Source organism: Calypte anna, chromosome 1 (assembly GCF_003957555.1).
Source record: "Calypte anna isolate BGI_N300 chromosome 1, bCalAnn1_v1.p, whole genome shotgun sequence".
Taxonomy (NCBI): domain Eukaryota; kingdom Metazoa; phylum Chordata; class Aves; order Apodiformes; family Trochilidae; genus Calypte; species Calypte anna.
This window is the reverse complement of record NC_044244.1, coordinates 171,857,670-171,877,449: the sequence shown is the minus strand read 5'-3', so window position 1 is coordinate 171,877,449 and position 19,780 is coordinate 171,857,670. Positions and strand designations below refer to the sequence as shown.

The following is a 19,780-nucleotide window of genomic DNA, read 5'->3' as shown; positions in this document are numbered from 1 at the left end:
TAAAAAGGAAATACAGTTCTTCCCATTTTTCATCAAATAGGTAGATGCTGCATTGCCTGTGATAGCTGTGAACTGTCCCTTTCAGTGCTGCTAATATTAGAACATTGGTGATGCTGCAGAAGATTTGCCAGCTCTCCTGCGTCAGCAAGAGTTACCTGGTGGTTGCTCCATTTTCTTTAAAACTCTAATTTCTGGAGTCAGATAACTAAAATAAAGCCACTGCTTTTTAATTAATAAAATAAAATTTCTAGCCCTCAGGTGGTGGAGAAAAGCATAGAACAAGCTCCAATGCTTATAAAGAAAAAAAAAAAAAAAGCATTGGAAATATTCTGGTCTTAAAAAAAATTAAAGACTTGTAAATATTTTTCATTATATTTTGCTGGTCAGCTCCTGATACTTAAAAATCCCTTGGATTATTCATCAGTGTAGAATGGCAGAACTGTCAACAAAATGCAGACATGGTTGAAATGCTCAGTAAATAATCCCGTTACATACTGGGTAGAGAAGAAGATGAAGTATGCATATCTCAGAGGGGTGATGACATACTTTATATTCCAAAAATAACAGAGAGGGTGGTAAACAGAATCTTTTAACTTGATGGATTTTAAAATCCATAGGTATGGCTCATTTATATGTGATATTCTTAAAAAAGATAGCCAAGAAAAATAAGTTTATTTTTATTATGTCTTGGGATAGCAGAAGTAGAGAGTTAAGTGGGGAAAAATATCAATTTTCTGCTGATTATTAAAAGCAGGTGGATCAGATGATAGATCTTTCAGCTTGCTCCCAGAGGAAATGAGAGCAGAGAGGCTTCAATTAATAAAATATTAAATAAACTTGGTGATGATAATAATGATGATGATGACTATGATAATAATTTTTTTTTAAATAATGATGATGTAATCATTATCAGCATGCAAATCAGCATGGGTTAGGGAAAATAATTCCTGTAAAACATTTATTTTCTATAATAAGAAAAAAGTTTTACTGGTAAAATAAAGTATTTTGTGGCTTCTATAAGCAACTGTCTGGCTAAAAAAACACATTTTAACAAAACAGTAGAAGAATATAAACTCAATCTAGTTCAGATTGGTGAAAACTCAGCACACTAGTCTTAAAATAGCTAAAAGGAGAAGCATCCTTAAGCAGTTCATTTCTAGAGAGGCAGGGACTGGGTGGTGTTGTCTTATACTACTTAGTGTTGTGTTGTGTTGTTTTGTTTTAAACCATGGCCCAGATAAAATTTGGAGTGATGAAGTTTGTGGTGACACAGAGGTTGGAGAACTGGTTGTATGGAATGGCTGCCTAGCACTGAGTGAACTCACGTAAGGGCAGATGAGTGGGCAGTATGCACTGCCATACAAGCACTGTCAGTCTCAGAACAAAGGATGGTGCTTTTCAGCCCCTGATACCTGAAGGATTGTGGAAAATCTTGAAAAAAATCCCTGGGTTACTTACAGTGCTACTGAGAGGCACCCACCACCTTCATGGGGTATGTGTGTCTGTGTCAGGGAGCTGACAAGCATTTCCTAACTAAGTTCTCATGTGGTGCAAATCACAATCATCCTGACTGCAGGGAATAACACCATAGCAGGTCAGACTTGGAGCATCAGTGACTGTGTTATGAAAACAGGTAAATCTGAAAGGTCCTGAGGCAGGACTAGGGACTAGTCAGCCACAGGTCACTGTGGCAAGTGACTCTGTGGCAAAAGGGATAACAAGATCCCTGGATCCACAAACAAGAAAGATGTTGGGTTGGAAATCCAGCTTGAGCTCTTTACTTGTGTCCTGTGTGCCTTTAGGTCTCCAGTCCTGGTAACCACAACTCCAGAATAGGGAAGAGCCATGATGTGAGTAAAAGGCTGTGAAGTGCACCTCATGACACCCTGGTCAAGGAGCTCAAAGCTGGCTGTCTTCTGAAAGAAAAGATAAGGAATGACTTAATCATAGTCAGTCTGAAAAAAGATCTAGGTGCCCAAAAGGCCTGTAAGCAGATTTAAAGCTTAAAAATTTAGATCTAGAAATGTCCTTGTTCAGCAGCCGCTGGAACTAGAGGCACTTAAATTGATTTGGCACATTTCAGTGGAGCTGAAGAGATCACTCAAGAAACTGCACTTCTGCTCCTGTGCCCTGAACTGTCCTGGCCACATAGCTCTGCTGCTTATACCTGCCTTTGGTGGATCAGGATCAGGATCAGGATCTAGACAGAGGAGTATTGCATTCCCTTTAGCCCCTTCAGCAAACCCAGTGAGACTACCTCCACCACACACTGCCACACACCACCCACAGCTCTTCTCACCCCTGTGTATGTGTTGTGCATTAAACAACCATGAATAGAATCCCCACAGGAGCAGAAGTTGCTCTTGCCTTTCTTCCCTTGGTTCTCTCCCTCAAGATGTGCTTGTGCCATGGTGCCTGGCCTTGCCCAGGACAAGCAGCCCCTCACTCTCTGCTTGGTCTTCCCCAGCCTGTACACTGGCAGCTGAAGTAGTTTTCCAAGGTTTGTGTTCCCAGCCAGGGATAGGCACAGCTTGTACATACCTGGACCTAGCCTCAAGCAAGTAAAAAGACATTTGGCAGCAGAGGAATCTTCCCCTTCTCAGAGTAAGGCATCAGGAAATTAAAAGGTTGCTGGATGAGACTTGGCAGATTCAGACTCAGGAAAAAAAAAAAATAATAATTAACAAAGTGGGTAATTAAGCAGTGGAAGAGCATGCTAAGGTCTGCGGCTGGTTATTCAACTCTGAATATTTTACACCAAAATGTCTCTATAGCAAAGAGATGCTCTATTTCAAATGGGAGCGAATTAGATCAGGGGAGTCTGACCTGAGGTAGGTAGAAGATCATACAGATAATCCACATACTCTCTCTAGCCTTGTGAGTAATTCCCTTTGGTACAGCTATTCCTGATGTGAGATCCGCTCGGACCTGTGAATGCCCTCAGGAACTTATAAACTAATTACATTTGTTGTGTCAACCTATTAGATATTCATAGGCTGCATGCTGACTTGTTGGTTAGACTGAAGTATGACTTTGCTCTTTGAACGTTATCAGAATATTCAGATCTAGCGTGTTTCATGGTCTGCCACCTTTACTTCTTCTTTGTACACAGATTTCTGTGGTTATTCCTTGCTCACAAACCACAGACCTTCATTCACATATGCTGGTTTCGACTATTTTGTAGGTTGAAACTATGGTAGATGATGTCATCCTGATCTTTTAAATGTGTTCTACTTTTGATGAAGCCCTTTATTGTGAGATTAAAAAAAAATAACTATTTGTTTCATATCTCATCCCTTCACTTTGTTTTAAAAAAACTGGCAGCTCAGATTCCTACAGTAGCTCACCCATCAAGAGCCTGCAGTTCCTGGGTACCTCTGCACCTGCAATGCCTTCAAAGGAGCCTGGTCCACAGCCTCTCCCAGTGAGCAGAGTATTCATGGAATGTGGAATGTGATAGAGAGGTATAAAAATAATGGCGAATGTATAAAACACCTCATCAGTGAAAATGAAATGTTTTGCTTGGAGCTGGCTCTATACTACTCTGATTTTATCATCCAGAGGGACCTTGACAGGCTTCAGAAATATGCCTATGCCAACTTCATGAAGTTCAACAAGGCCAAGTGCTAGTGCTGGCAACCCAGAAAGAAAAATATACCCTGGGCTACACCAAAAGCATGACCAGAAGGTTGAAGGAGGTCATTCTCCCTGTCTGCTCTCTTGAGATCCCACCTGGAATTTCCTTCTGGAGCCCCTAACATAAGAAGTACACGGAGCTGTTGGTGCGAGTCCAGAAGAGGGCCATGAAGATCATCAGAGGGCTGGAGCCTCTTTCCTGTGACAACAGACTTTTGACAGAGAGATTTGAGGTTGTTCAGCCTGGAGAAGAGAAGACACTAAGGTGACCTTATGGCAGCCCTCCAGTACTGAAGGGACAGAATCCACCAGGAGAATGTGAATGAGAAGGGACGGAGAATCCACCACCTCCCTCGGCAGACCATTCCAATGATCACCCTCTCCGTTAAGGAAATTCTTTCTAATATCCAACCTAAACTTCCCCTGGCACAACTTGAGACCGTGTCCTCTTGTCTTGCTGAGAGTTGCCTGGCAAAAGAGACCAACGTCCACCCGGTTACACCCTCCTTTCAGGGAGTTGTAGAGAGTGATGAGGTCTCCTTGGAGCCTCCTCTTCTCCAGGCTGAACACCCCCAGCTCCCTCAGCCCTTCCTCACAGGACTTGTGCTGGATCCATTCACAGCCTCCTTGCTCTTCTCTGGACCTGCTCCAGGACCTCGATATCCTTCCTGAACTGAGGGGCCCAGAACTGGACACAGGACTCAAGATGTGGCCTCACCAGAGCTGAGTACAGGGGCAGAATCCCTTCCCTGGACCTGCTGGCCACGCTGTTCCTGATGCAGGCCAGGATGCCATTGGCCTTCTTGGCCACCTGGGCACACTGCTGGCTCATGTTCAGGTTCCTGTCAATCCAGACTCCCAGGTCCCTTTCTGCCTGGCTGCTCTCAGCCACTCTGTCCCCAGCCTGGAGCTCCCCGTGGGGTTATTGTGGCCAAAGTGCAGGACCCAGCACTTGGCCATGTTGAACCTCATCCCATTGGAATCAGCCCAGCTCTCCAGTCTGTCCAGGTCCCTCTGCAGAGCCCTCCTGCCTTCCAGCTGATCCACACTCCCCCACAACTTAGTATTGTCTGCAAATTTGCTAATGGTGGACCCAATCCCCTCATCTAAATCATCAATAAAGATATTGAACAGAACTGGGCCCAACACTGATCTCTGGGGGATACCAATTGGATTCAGCCTGGCCCTCCAGCAGTTCCTAACCCAGGACAGAGTGCTCCTGTCTGAGCCGTGGGCTGACAGTTTTTCCAGGAGAATTCATGCACATTTATCCACCAGTTTGCATTCTTGCTGTGCTGGCTGTGCATTTAATGCATGAATAATAGTTTGTATGACTGTTATTCAGCACCTACATGGTTTTTGCTGGAAGGAGGGTGGAGGAGAGCAGGGCGGGGAGGTTTTTATTTAATGAAACTGTTCTTTGCTGACAAGATCACTGAGTATCTTAAGAGAGGGAATTTGATCTCCTTCCAAGTAACTAAACAGGAACTTGCACTGCACAATTTGTGTGAAGCGTGTGTATTCCAGGGAATAATACAAGAAGATCATTACAGTCCCATTGCCTAGGGACTTCAACATCTGTGAGGAAACAACATCAGTGGTCACAATGTCCACATTCTTTATGATTACTTCATTATTTTAGCTCCAGGCCAGTGGAGCAGTACATGAACACACCCTCCCGATAGACCCACTTCACGTGAACTCAACCTCATAGTAACCTCTCTCTTGAGCTTGGTATTCCCAAAACTTCATTTACCCTGGGAAAACAAGTTCATTGTGATGCGGGTATGCAAGGATCACATTCCAGCTGACTGGACTTTTCACATGCAGACATTGCTGAGGATAACACTGGTGGAGTCCTTGAGAGAGCATGAGTGCTCCAGGTGTCTTGGCTCCGAGAGGCATTTGGGGGTCCCTGAAAGAGAAATTAACTGAGTCCTGCTCCTGCAAAATTCCAGTCACATAACATACACATGTGAGTCCCACCAGGACTGCAACTCCACTGTTCCCTCCTACCCAGCAACCAGCAGGAGTCAAAGATGTGTGGCCTGTTGCTCCCATGTTCCATATATCCCTGCAGACAGCCACAGGGGCTGACCATGATGCACACTGTGACCAATGCAGCCACCCCAGACCCAGGCCCATCATCAGTCCCAGCCATGATCAGGGCGTGCTCGTTGGTCAAGGAGGGTTTTGGACATAAAGGCAAGCGCATAACTTGTTGCCCAGTGTCCCAAGCACTGTCTTGCTGGCTGCAGTTAAGGAAGGGTCTGACAAGAATGAAAGCCCCAGGGGATGGTGTGCAGCCTCCCGGGTGCTGGGAGCACAGGTACCAAGCACCCTGCTGTTGGCTGCAGCTGCTGACCAAAGGGATGGAAGAAAGGGCTGAGAACCTACTAGGGAGGAGAGGAGAAGTTTCACTCATTTAATTTCACAGCTTCCAAAAAACAGCCTGAAACTGGGGATAGAAAACAAGTGAGAAGAAAAACCCTGTTTACATAATCCTTTGGCAGTGAACTGGGTCAGTGGTTCTTGTGGGAGAAGAGGAATGCAGTTTTTAAGAAATAAAGAGCTTTGTGGGACTTGGAAATAGCTGGGCAGTCTTGCTTTCGTGGCAATAAACACAGAAGTTTACAATGGGATTATATGCCTTGTCATTTTGCCTTATGGTCTCTCCTCTGAACACAGCTCTGAAAAATAGAACATTCCTGCTGTTGTCCATAAAATAATCTGTAATTCCTTGGCCATAATGCAAAGGGAGGCACCCATCTGCTTGGGTATTTTTTTTTTCTCTCTTCCACAAATGTGTTGTTTGTGTTAACCAGTAAATTTAATCATCCAGCTCAGAGGAGAGTTACACAACTGCAAACCTCCTGAGATTTTAGTTGACTAGCAAATCTTGCTTAATAGCCCCGTGTTTGCTTCTTGCTTCAATTTTGCTGCTCCTTTGGTGTTGCAGCTGTGCTGTGCTTCTACACATAAACCAGATAAAACAGCAAAAAAAAGGAATGCTGAATGGTTCCACTTTGCAGGACTTCCTGAAATGAACCTGGCTGTATTAAAAGTGAGATAAAACTCCCACAGGGAGCATTAGTCTGAGTGATTCATATAAACACTTAAAGTCAGTCTTGGTTGAGCTTCCTAGTCAAATAAGGTGGGTAATGGTGTGCACCCAGCAGAGCCCCTCTTCTTGGGAGAGCACTGGGGACAGAAACCCAGCTGTTGTTTATCCTCACTGGGAAGAAGCAGGATAAGAATTGGGTAAGAACAGATAACCCGGAGTTTGGGCAGCTCCTTCCTGCAAGGAATTGCGAGTGTCTTTTCTGTGGAACTGCCTAGTGCTGTGAAACATTTGCATGCTTGATGTGGGCCATCTGGAGAAGAAAATCTCACCAATGCCCAGAAGCACAGCCAGGTTTATGATCACTTCCTTTTGCAGTTGACTTCTGAGGGAGATAAACTTCCCAGGACGAGCTCTGAAGGGAAGACGAGTTATAGGTATGTGCATTTAATACGTGTTGGTAAAGGTATAAATGAAGTTGCTTGCTTTCCCTCTGGTCTTCTCTGCCTGGTTTTCAAGAGCCATCACTCAAACCTATCCTTCCTGTTAGATTTTTGCCTCCACCCACATGCTATAGGGCCCGGCTGACCTCGGTGCTGATGCTGCAGCCTCCAGCAGGGCTCTGAGGGGCAATGCGCTGACTGTCTCTGTATGAGCTGAAAAAATGCTGCATGTTGGGGCACCTGCTTGCATGACAGCTTTCATGGGTGACTTTCACAGGGCACGTCTTTTTTCAGCTTGCTTTGGGCTCTGCCTGCCCAGCTTGGCTTGAGAGGTCCCCTGTCAGAGTGGCTTTGCTGGCTCTGGAAGCATCAGCCACTGCGGGGATGCTAATAGAGCCCTAGCTGAAACTAAGCTGAAACAAAGCTGCAGGCATGGAGCTCAGTAGCCAAGCTCCAGCAGCACTTCCAGATGTGAAAGCAGGGGAGTTAATTTCAGCCTATTTTACAGATTTTTTTAATTCTTTCTCATTTATTTATTTATTTAATAAGCACTATGCAAGCACATTGTGAACAGTGTGTACTGTTTGCTCATGTTCAGCTGCATGTTCCCTGTGGCAGTCCCTTAGCATTTTTTCTAGCCAAGACTCTGCAATATCTCTGCAAGGCATCTGTATGCTGGGGCAGGTTGGCTCCACAAAGACATCCCTGACTGAAATTCAAGCACAAACCCATGCCCACTCTGTCCTATGTGTGACTTCTGCCATCCACCCCAAAGGGAATCCCACCCTGACAGACTGTTCCATGGGTTGATGAGGGGCAATGCCTGCACTCACTCAGCCAGAAGGCAAAATTCCTTTTAGCTTTGGGAACTTTGGGCTGAATAAAGACTGTGTGATTTTGACCAGTTTGGCAAGGAGAGCTCCAAGGAGACATTACTGCTGAGTAACTTCCTTTCTGTGTGGGCACATGAGAGAAAGGGCAGAGGCTGCCAGAGAGTTGCACTGAGTATTTATTTCTCCAGGGAAGCAAGAGCCTGGGTCACTCTGTCAGCACACTGTACTGATGCTTCAGCTTCTCCTTAACATGGATTTTAGGGATCCACATCACCAATTTTGTCCCGCCTGCAGTTTCAAGCAAACCCCTTAACACGTTGCAGCATTTTTTCAGGGGAATTAAACATGGTTGTGAGGGGTGGTTGAGTTATGAGAGGAATTAAATAAACCTTCAGTGCAGCCTGTCAATGCTTCTTTTCAGGTGATAAAAAAATGAGCATGATGATGCCCTGGTTGCTGCTGCTCCTTTTCCTGGTCAGCTTCAGTTCACCTGCACCCAGGCTGCCGGTGCGTATCTCTTAACCAGTACAACTCCTCAGTGGTTTATCCTTCCCAGACATGCAGAGGTAGCTGCTCCCCTCTGCAAGAGCAGAGCAAAAATTTGCCTGCCTGCACCTAAAGGAAGGTCACTGGTGGTCGTGATAATATGGGGTTTTCATGGCATTACAGGATGGATTGACACTACCAAGAATTAAAAACAGAAACAAAACACCCTAAAAGAAAAAAAAAAAAGAAAAAAGTTATTTTATGGCCACTGAAGAAATACTCTGCTCCATTCCCTCATGGAAAACTGGCTGCATTTATTCATAATGATTTAAAAAGAAGGAAAAGGAAAAAATGGTTGGTGTAGTCTGAGGCAATGTTCTCATCAGCAAATTACTCTTTGGGTCATCCCGAGGAAGTACAGAGGAAGAGTTTGGCCAGCTTGGGGCTGTCTGCAGCTAGGTCTCTGTGTGCCTCCAGCCTGTAAATCCTCTTTAGAGGAAAACCAACAGGCCTAGGAGGAGGAGGAGGCAGCTGGGGGGCCATGTTTCAGCATGCTCATCAGCCTGCTGTCCTGAGCAACTCCTTTTGTTTATGCTAAAACGAGTCCTGACCTGGTATCACTCAAGCCAGATTGCTCAGAGCAAAAATAGCAACTGATTCTTACTGCATGGATTTGCTTGATTGTCTCAGAAGAGATTTTGCTCCGTTTTGTTATGTTTTTAATGGAGTAGCACCAGCCACAGGCTGAAAGTATTTCTCCCAATCTGTGTGGGCCTGATTCTGGTCTTGGTTATGGTAAGGCAGCTCTGAAGTTACTCTGCTGATCCTGGTAGTCTCACTGCTTTCTGCTGATTTGCACCTAATACTTGCTCTTTTATCTTCCAGTTTTACAAGAAGATGTCTTTGAAACCTCACTGCTCTGGCCTGGCTGCAGTGCAAGAGCCAGTTTTTCCCCTTCTTACCACCCTGAGCAGTTTCATAGTCTGCAAACACTCCCTTTAACTTCACTAAATGGGAGTCAAGATGAATGATTTTTGTCCAAAGTAATTATCTGTGTATGTGATCATTTTCTGGGATGCTCTGTGCAGCACAAGATCATTATGGAAACCCCTTTTCCACTGAATTCAACTCCACAACCTGTGCTGTGCATGGTTCATGTATCCCAGAGGGACACCATCATCAAACCATCCTGATCCACAGAGGAAACGTGACACGATAGGATCAAGAGAAGACAGATTTTCTCTTTGTCTCACTTTTCTTACCACTGACTGAAACCTAGGCTTTTTTTTGTTTTATTTTCCCCACAGGAAAAAGATATCTGCCTCCTAGACAACAGTAAATTAAGACAAAGGTTAAAAGAGCTTCAAGACTTGCTTTACTTGTATGACCTGCAACTGAAGGACATCCTGGAAAACACTTACCATAGAACAAAAAGTGGGCTGTTCTCAGGCAACAGGACTGTGCAGCATGGGATGCTTTTACCCACAACCAGTGGAAATTTGATAGTCTATGATGAAGGTACAGTTTGGAGTAGCATATGTGGAAATCTTAGCTTGCCATAATGTTTATTTCTCCCTGGAGTGCCCCATGTGTAGCACTTTATTTCCGCTAAAAGTATTAGAATTTTTAGAGTGGATTGTGTTTTAAAATGCAGTCAGATACGGAAAGGAGAAGGGAAAAGTGGTGGCCCTAGTACAGGAAGATATTCCCTGGTGTCAGCTGGCCAAGCTACAGACAACTACACCCCAGATACCTGAAGCTGGGCTTCTGACCTGGCACAGAGAGGAACAGGCACCTTTCAGATGTGTTCCAACAGACCTCCTTTAGATACCTGCTTTAGGAAGGGATGGGTCTTGCTCTTGTTGAGCCCATTTTTCTTTCCCCACTTGTTTATTGGAGCCCAGAGTACTTGGTTTAGCTGTGGGCACTGAAACCTCTTTGGAGAAGCCCAGCCTCCCTGTTTCTTGGCTCCTCCATCACTTCAGAGACACAGCAAAAGGTGGGCACACTCTGTTTCTTGGTGTCACTTTAAGAAAATAGTCAGAACTGGAATAGTGACCTGTGGCCACGATTTTCTTCTTCATGGCTTTACATTGAAAGTATGAAGCACTGAGGTCTTGAAAGGCACTCTTCTTGATACAGCCCTGCTAGAGCTGGTCACAGGAGCTTATCCTCTTGCTTTAGAAATTTTGGGGCCTGTACTTTTGTAATTTTGTACTTCAAATTGGGCCCTGGTCCAATTTGAAGTACAGCTGAGGTTGCCTTCCACATGGACAGTAGCCTCCCCACAATGACCTTGCTGATAGTACTAGTCCTGGTCCTGGATCATTCCCATGCTATAGCCCCAGCCTGAGCTACAGCCTTGCTGCACCTCACCAAAGATTTGGGAATGGCTCCCTCAGAGGGCATGGCTGTCGAGGTTTTCAAGTCTTGTTGCTCTACATCAGGCCCAGCAGTTTGCAAACCATCACTGCTAGAACATTACTCAGCGATTTGCTTTGGCTTTGTGGGTCTTGCAGAGCTATTCCATGGGCTGACTGAGTGTCCCTGTCTCATACAACCTCCCAGCAATGTCTTCTCTTGGCTGCACATACCCCTTTGCTTCCCCATTCATTTCCCCAACTCCATTTAACAAATGGATCCCATTCTGCCTAGATTGCTCTGCAGTATATAATGGGAAGAAGACCAAAAGTGGCTACTACAGGATCAGGCCCAGAGCAGACCAAGAGCCTTTCCTGGCATACTGTGACATGTCTGATGGTGGGGGCTGGACTGTCATCCAGAGGAGAAGTAATGGCAGGGAGAACTTCAATAGGTGGGTACACACCATGGCTGCATCAGCAGGGCTTGGGGTCAGGCCCCCAGCTCCCACCCTTAATCCTGCTGCCTGCCAAACTCCAGCATCTAAGAAGAATCACAGAATCACAGATGGATCAAGAAGGATGCAAAGTAGCTTTAATGGCAATAACTCTGTGCATCAGTACAAGGAGGGGGTACATGTTAGTACCAGGAGGCCATTTTCAAAATGAACCTATAATTCCTTTCCCATGGCCTCCCTGCACAATGTGTGTCTGTTTTATCATTATTGGAGACTGTCAGAGGCTGCAGATTGACAGGTACCTGATGCCAGCACATAAATTGAGACCCATCTTATCAGTTTTCATATCAGAAATTATGTTCAGCGTGGTGTAACACTAATTTACTTCTTAAGATGATTCAAAAAGATGCCAAACCACTGGTCCAGACAGTCCTTTCTCTGTGCAGAGTCCCAGAGAGGTGACTTTCACCTGGAAATCTCAACAAGGAGAGATGCTCTGGGAGCACAGTAAAGAAGAAACAACCTCACAGAGATTTATTTGCTATCGCAGCACACAAATCCAGGGCATGTCTACGTGTCTGGTGTCTTACAGTGAGTTCAATCCATTGCTAAGCTACCTCAACTAGCTCTAACCTGGCTTGCCCAGGCAATGCTAGCTCTCTAGCCATGTTCATTCAGCTCTCAGCACAAATGAACAAAAAACATCCTGAAGATGAGCCCTGACAAGTATGAAGGCCAGGAAGAATTAAGATCCCTAGTAAGGATACGAGAAAGGGAATAAACACAGTTAGGAAAACTGGAAATGTTGATGCACAGGAAATATTGGTGAGTGTGAAAGGTAGCACAGAAACAACCAAGAAGCTTCTGAGAGACTGAGATTATGAAAAGAATGTAACAGCAGGAGATTCCTCTTAGAAAGGTGAAACCAGAGAATGCTGATGAAAAATAAGTATATATATTTGAAGGGCAAGTTGCCACATCCAAAGTTATTCTGCAAACAACAGAGGTGAGAGTGGTCAAAGAATCAAAAACAGGTTTAGGTGAAATGGGAGCACAAAACAGAACTAGTTATTTTCCTTTTAACTTCATCTTGAAGCTCTTGTTAGCAGATTCTATTCAGTTTCTGATTCTTCATCATACCACATCATACATCCAAGACTGTAGCATATTTTAGACAGCAACATTAACATCCAGCCAGGAGAATTAAGACTTGCTGAAGAACAGTATCAGATGTTTTGCTGAAGACCAATGTGACAGCTGCTGCTTTTCCCTCCCATCCAAATGACAATCTCACTCTGTGAGCACTGCATCTGGCAGCTTGAAGGGTTGAACCCAATATGTGTGTGTGCACAAGTTTAGCAGAAGTAGTAAGCTGTGAGTTGTGTTTAATTCTAAGGCAAAGTGACAAATCTCAGCTCAGCTTGCAATGATTCAGATGCTTTTAGAAAACAATGTATAGATGTGCAGCTGAAGTTTTAGATGTTATCACAGCCAAGTCTCACAAACTGTCTAATTCCTTCACGTGCTGAAATTGATATTTGTATCTCACTGCAGGAAATGGGATGATTACAAACTGGGATTTGGGAAATTCCAGGGCAAGAATGATGAATACTGGCTTGGCAATGACCACATTTATGACCTGCTTGCTAGAGGTGCAAATATTTTTCTTCCACAGATTTCTTTCTAATTCTGGTGAGATGGTTCATTTAACATGACACTGCTCTGTGTTTAGGAGAGAGCTCATTAAAGATTGACCTGATGGACTGGCATGGTGAAAGACGTTATGCAGTCTATGAAAATTTTCAGCTTGCAAATGAGGAGGTAAGAAATGGAGAGAGTGTTGATTTGCTTGTTGTATCTGTAAGAGTGGGGCATGTGCAACATCAGACTTCAGTAGCAGGGTTGTAATTACAGCTCTGAAAAAATTACCTCCTCTGGTTCCCTGGGGTTCCTGATTTGACTGAATGACAAACAGCCCTGGGAGCAGGGATGTGAGCCTGGGACATCTTCCTCACAGCCATGGAGTGCCCAAGCCCCTGGGTGACAGGATCATGTGCTCTCTTGCTGACTCTGCTGCTGCACTGAGGGCACCTTTCTGCCACAGGGCACAAGGTTTCCCAATGGCATTTGCCTCTGCTCATTGCTAAAAAAGTAGTTCATGGGGAAGCAGATAAGGGTTTGAACCTCTGCAAGGAAACTGAACCATATTCTCCTACTTGCTAGGAGAGTGTTTCAGGCTATCACATAAAAGACAATCACCAGAACAAGCCCTCTCTACTTTGTTTTAAAAGAAAAGAGCAAACTCTAATAAAAGGTTTGAAAGATCCGTTTTAAATTCCTGTCTTGAAGAGAAGTACTTTCAGCACTACACTTAGTGCTGCAGACAGACAGCCCAAAGGCAGACACATCCCTGTATTTTCATGTTTGCTTTCTAGCTTTAGATAATGTCCTGCCTTGTGCAGGTGCTGTTCTTTGCAGGCTTGAACACCACACAGCCCCAATACCCAAGAACATGAGTTCCATTCCATGAAACCATTCTAGTTCCAACTCCATCATGGCTCCAAAATGTAGGCAATATGCTCAGTTTGCAATTAGTTTTCTTACAAAATTTTGAACAGCTTCATTTTAATGCCATATTGCTGTTTTTCATAAACACAAATGTAATATGATGACAGGAAAAAACCCAAACCACAAAATGAATCACCCATCTCATACTAAATGTCCCTTAGATGTTAGCTGTGCACAATAGAACTATTATTCTAAGTATTCCTACCACGACAGAGCCATTTAGCTAGAAATCAGATGGCTTCTTGTTCTCAGAGGAGCAAAATTCCTAAGGAGTTATTCTTGCTGAACAATTTTGCCAAGTAGTTGCCTTCATAAACTGATCAAAAGATCGATCAGTTTATGAAGGCAACTACTTGGCAAAATTTCCTAGCAAGTCGTTCTTGGTGAGCTAGGAAGAGCCTTCCAGCTTGTTGTATAGTGTATCAAATGGTTATTGATTGGTTATTGAATGGTTATTGAAAGACAGTGATGCCTGAAGCCCCTTGTGGCAGCAGCAGCAATTAGCAATTCCTTCTGGAAGTTTAAATCCCATAGTGATCTACACTAGGACCTCTAAAGCATGGGGCCAAAAGCCACCCTTGACTCCAATAGTCACACCTTTGACAGGGGATACAATGGCCAGAGCAAATTTTACCTCAGAAATGTGTGAGAGGACAGAAAGAGTTGGTATCTAAGACACATTTCCCATATTCTTGTAGGACAATTACAGGCTGTGGTTTGGCACTTACTCTGGCAACGCTGGCGACGCTCTGTCTGGCGGGAGCAATTTTGAAGATCAGTGGTCAGCTTCACACAGAGGGATGGAGTTCACCACATCTGACAAGGATCATGATCGGTTCCTGGCAGGCAACTGTGCATTAGAGAACGAGGGTGGCTGGTGGTTTAACAGGTATGGAAAGCAGTGGAGAGGTCTCGGATGCATAGGGTGTGGGTGCTTGTACAGCTGAGAGGAGTTGCCTGCCTTACACCAGCTGGGGGTTGCTGTGGGCACATGGCAAATCTAAGGTGCTCACTCTTGCAGACCCTCAAAGGAAAGCAATCTGCTTGCTTCATTAGGAAGCAAAGTGGGTAAGTTGCATTCATTTTAAGAAAACAGGTCAGAATAAATGCACAAGGGAAAATTAACTGGAAGGGAAAGTGCCCAATTAAAATTCCTTAAAGAACTTTGGGTTATATCCCAGGAAAGAAATAATTGAAGTGTGTACCAAGGACATTCTTCTGTGGCAGAGGATGTCTAGGGGGTGAGCTCCCCCTGAACAATCCTAATGGTATGGTTTCTGGTTGGGCACAGCCTGCACATCAGCAGATAGCATCCTCAGGTTCAGGGTCACCAGCCCCAAGAGCATGGGCACACTCAGTTTGATTCTGCTTCAGTGTAGGGCGAGCCTCTTCTTTGACCAGGCTCTCTTCACGTACAAATTTCAGCTATGAAAATGTGCATCTATAGTGGGATTTACCTTAATTAGAAAAATCTGCATTTTTAGTTGTCAATACGTGTTTACACTTGAGCTAGAGCCTCCCAAACTGCACTACACTCCTCTGTTCAGGCAACTGAATCATGGCCCCAGTTAATACACTTGAAGGAGTCAACAGGTTGAATTATCTAACTCTTGGTGTTTACTTCAGGATGATCCTCAGACTTCTCTGGGCTCCATTAAACGTATTAACCAGCTCTCCACAGGCTGCTGTAGGACTTTAAATAATCAGTTCAGTACAGGCAGACACATGTAACTGTCTGAGCCTGTCAAGGAATCCCGCCCTGGTATTTCTAAATGTATGTTGTGTGAAAATTGTACTTCACTGTAATGATGCAAAGCCCTCCCACACTAAACCTTATCCCCTTTTTTGCCTCTTCTACCTGATTAAAAGGTGCCATGCTGTAAACCTCAATGGAAGATACTACAGAACAGGAAGATACAGTGGATCCCACGACAATGGTCTGGTGTGGTCTACATGGCATGGGACGTGGTACTCCCTAAAATACTCAGTCATGAAAATCAGGACTCCATTTTTTGTTGACAGTGAAAGTGGAGATGGTGAGAACACTCAGGGCAGCTGAAACCTGATGCTTTGGGAAGAAAAAAGTACCAGCTGAAAAAAAAAGTGCATACATTAATAGCCAGCTGCCTTCTGCTGTCAATTGCCAAACCTGCACTGTGATAATTGAGTTGCACCTATTCCTACTCGCTGAACCCTAATGTCACAGGTTGGTTGAGCACATCCAGCCAACATTTTAATGAAAAATGTATAGATTTCAGTCATGGAATAACCTGTTTTATTTTTCAGCAGTTTTCAGGATTTCATTGGAAAGTGTTTGGTTAAAGATCTCTGGCCCTTGAACAATCAAGATTCTTTTAGATAGCTCTTCAAGGATTAACTCTTATCTTAATTTTAACTGTTGGTGTTTTGGTTATGAGAAAATAATATTAAACACGAGGTGATGGGGAATTTGGCTTCATCTGGCATGCCTTCCTTAGTGCTTTGTTATGGATAGGAGAATATTTTTAAGTAACTCTCTCTATGGTCCCAAATTGCCACATTTCAGTTGCAGAATGCTTCTGGAGTGTGTGAAATCAAACCAGTGGATGGAAATGTTCCAGCTGCTGACGTGCATCCAGACTAAAGCTACTTCCAAGCAAACCCCCCCAGCATGGACAGCATGGACACTGGGACTCACTGCCAATAGCTTCCTGCTGCAGATCCACTTCTCCAGCACAATGAAAAACATCAACACAAAAACAATGCTGACAGCCAGATTTAAGCCTCAGATTAGAGTTAGGAAGATTTTACTAAATTAAAATGAACACAGATATTCTTAGGAGTTTACAAAATAACTCCTTTGTACATTCTCGTGTAATTTAGCTGACGACTTTGAGTTAGTGAAGAGAAATCAGAAAGCAGAAAGTGACTGAACCAGAAGGCACATTGCTTTCATTGTCTCATCAGAGTGAAATGAAAGAGCAACACAAATGGCTGAGAGAAATGGAATACTGAAAACTTATTTTCCACGAGCCATTAACAACAACAATTAAAAATGAACAGTAGAATCCGCTTGGTGCAGATCATTTAACTATCATGTTGTAGAATGAATGATTTTTTTTTTAACTGGCAGCTCTTTTCCATTTGTTTGCTTTTAGTTACACATACTGTAATTTGTATTGTATATCCATAGTGTGAAATAAAACGTCTGAGGAGGACCTAATTCTTTCTGTCTCTCTTTCAACTGTAAGAACTTGAACATATATTTAGATTAAAATCTTGAGGAAGCTCATAATGCAAGAATTTCATTATTCTAGGGTTGTCTCTGGTGCTTTTGCACCCACTGCCCTGGGTAGCTGAGAGGGTCTGCAAGGTAAGTTTAGTTTTTATGGCTCAAGCTGTCCTGGAGATGATGCAGAGTCATGTGCAGGTTCAGTATAAAATGTGGTTTGGCTCCTCTGCTTTGTTAAGAGGTAAATCCTCTTATCACTTCTTCGTAGACACCCCAATGATTGCAAACCAGAAACCAGAACACAAAGGCAAAGCACTCCAAGGAGCCATGTTCCTAAAGCCTGTGCCCTGGCAAGACTCCACTTCTGCCCTCTTCCCAAGCATTGGCACACACCTACTTGCAACAAAAATTGCATAGAAAATTTCTGAAATGAGGTTGCCCTTGTGAAGAAATGGCTGCCAACAATCAGCACTTATTATTTCCTTTCTGGTCATGAATTCTGCAGTTTACTATGGTAAAATGTTAGTCTAAGGTTGTAACTGCATGTTGGGAACATAAGGAATTGCTCTGAGCATCTTATAACCATGTGGCTACTGATGCAATGCTTAGGGCAGGGAGGACAGAGAAATGTGAGTGAAATGAGCTAATGCCTTCTGGCAGATGATGCTCAATCTCATTCTTCAGCAGGGGATCTGGGAAGCAGGGTGAAGATTACAGACTGGTGATGCTCAACTCTGCATGCTGAAAATCAGCTATGGCATCAAAGGGCCAGCATTACTGGTTTGACAGTCCACCAGGCAGACGATAACCCATCTGATAATGGAGTATCAAGATGGAGATAAAGTCAACAGGCCTCAGTCAGACAACTACTGCCCAGTCCAGTTCCCCAGTGAACAAGCAGCGAGTGCAGAGCCTGTTTTGCCCTGTGTCAGTATCACAGAATGTTAGAGGTTGGAAGGGACCTCTAGAGATCATCCAGTCCAACCCCTCTGCCAGAGCAGGGTCACCTAGAGCAGGCTGCACAGGATGGCATCCAGGCATATTCTGATTGCCTCCAGAGACTGAGACTCCACCACCCACCTGGGCAGCCTGTTCCAGTGCTCTGTTACTCTTACAGTATAGAAGTTTTTTCCTTATGTTTCAGTTGAACCTCCTATGTTCCAGCTTATGACCATTGCCTCTTGTCCTGTCACTGGACATGACTGAAAAGAGGATGGTTCCATCCTCCTGACACCTGCCCTTTAGGTATTCCTAAGTATTGATGAGATCTCCTCCCAGTCTTCTCCAGGCTGAATAGTCTGGGCTCTCTCAGCCTTCCTTCATATGATAGATGCTCCAGTCCCCTGATCATCTTAGTGCCTCTAATATAGAGGGGCAGACAAGGTAGGTGGGCTGCCTCCAGCAGCGTCAATGTTACGGAGTTTTGTCCTCTCTCTGAGAAAGAAAGAGGCCAAGATCTGACAAGCTGGGAGGAAAGTGGTCTACATTGCTGTCTTAGACACAAGATGTACCTGAGTACATTTGATGCATTACAGTAGCTGTTCTGCAGGCAGCCCAGCACTGAGACAAGGCTGCAGAAGGCATCGTCCAGCTAAGAGCAAGGCTCCCCCTGCTCTGCTCTCCTGTGGTGCAGAAAACCCCCCTGAAGATGCAGGGTGCACAGGTCTTTGTGCAGGCCTTCCACAGCAAAGCCTGGGAAGTGTTTCAGAACCATATTTACCTTAATAAACAGGGTAAAATGACACTAATCAAGTACTTGTTTGATCTGAGGGCTACTGTCAAGCTCAAATCACTCCCACAGGGAAATGCTTGGTGAATGTTGCTGTCCTGTAGGTTTGATCTCCTTTTTCTCTGGGGCTTCCCACGCTGAGAGGTTCACCACAGCTGTAAGCAGACACTGCAGCACCGAAGGTCTAACACTGACAGATCCCTGCTTCAAGGCAAACACACTTCATGTGGTGGAGTTTGCCCTAGCACAAGGGTGGTAAGTAACCTGAGCAGAAATTGTTTCAGAGGTCTTGATTTCCAGCTCATTAAAGTCAATTTCAGGACTCATTACATTTGATTAGCCCTGGATCAGCCCTCAAGTGTGGACATGTTCTCAAATGCTTTAAGGAACATATCAAGCTGTCAGCTTAGGGGAAGGCATGGCTGGTACAAACACTGTGCTGGGCCCAAGGGCTGAGCCTCATCAACAACATGGGGTGCTGGCACAGCTCCTGGGAAAGGGAGAGCTCACATCACCCTGCGGCTCAGATCCCGTGTTCCAGCAGCAGCTGCAGAACATTTACCCATCAAAAAGGCCGCTCAGCCAGGGGCTTGACTCTGGTGGACAAATGCTGAGTGCCTGGCTCCTCCCAGGCTGCCACAGCAACCCCTCTGGCAAACGCCTGCCAGGTTACCTGTGCATGGGCTACCACTGGTAGCTGGTTAATGCGCAGGGAGGCTGCTCCCCCTGTAAAACTGTTGTTTAAAAAAAAAATAAAAAGTGAGATTGGGAAATCTACCCACTCAGAAAACCAGCTGAGAAAAGATAGCAGTTTACTGCCAGGAAACTGAGCACATGCTAATTCCTCCTTCACACCCACAAGGGGGGTTACAGGGCATGCAGGGTTGAGCTTTTTATAGAATTGTTTTAAGACTGATAGTCTCTGCCCAAATCTCTCTTCTCTCCCTCCATTGTCCACAGGCAGCATCTCCTCTGCTCTGGTTGTCTTCCAATAG

At 44.6% G+C, this 19,780-nt stretch overlaps 1 protein-coding gene across 1 annotated transcript; it reads left to right on the top strand.

The window, feature by feature from the left end:
- Positions 1-6,829: 6,829 nt before the first annotated feature.
- On the top strand, positions 6,830-15,948 carry LOC103535587 (fibrinogen-like protein 1). The gene is made up of 9 exons (XM_008501654.2): positions 6,830-6,897; positions 7,076-7,134; positions 8,395-8,480; positions 9,767-9,977; positions 11,115-11,274; positions 12,832-12,929; positions 13,010-13,098; positions 14,544-14,734; positions 15,715-15,948. The coding sequence occupies exons 3-9, from the start codon at positions 8,406-8,408 to the stop codon at positions 15,902-15,904; spliced, it is 1,014 nt and encodes a 337-aa protein (XP_008499876.2). The 5' UTR covers positions 6,830-6,897; positions 7,076-7,134; positions 8,395-8,405; the 3' UTR covers positions 15,905-15,948.
- Positions 15,949-19,780: the final 3,832 nt, after the last annotated feature.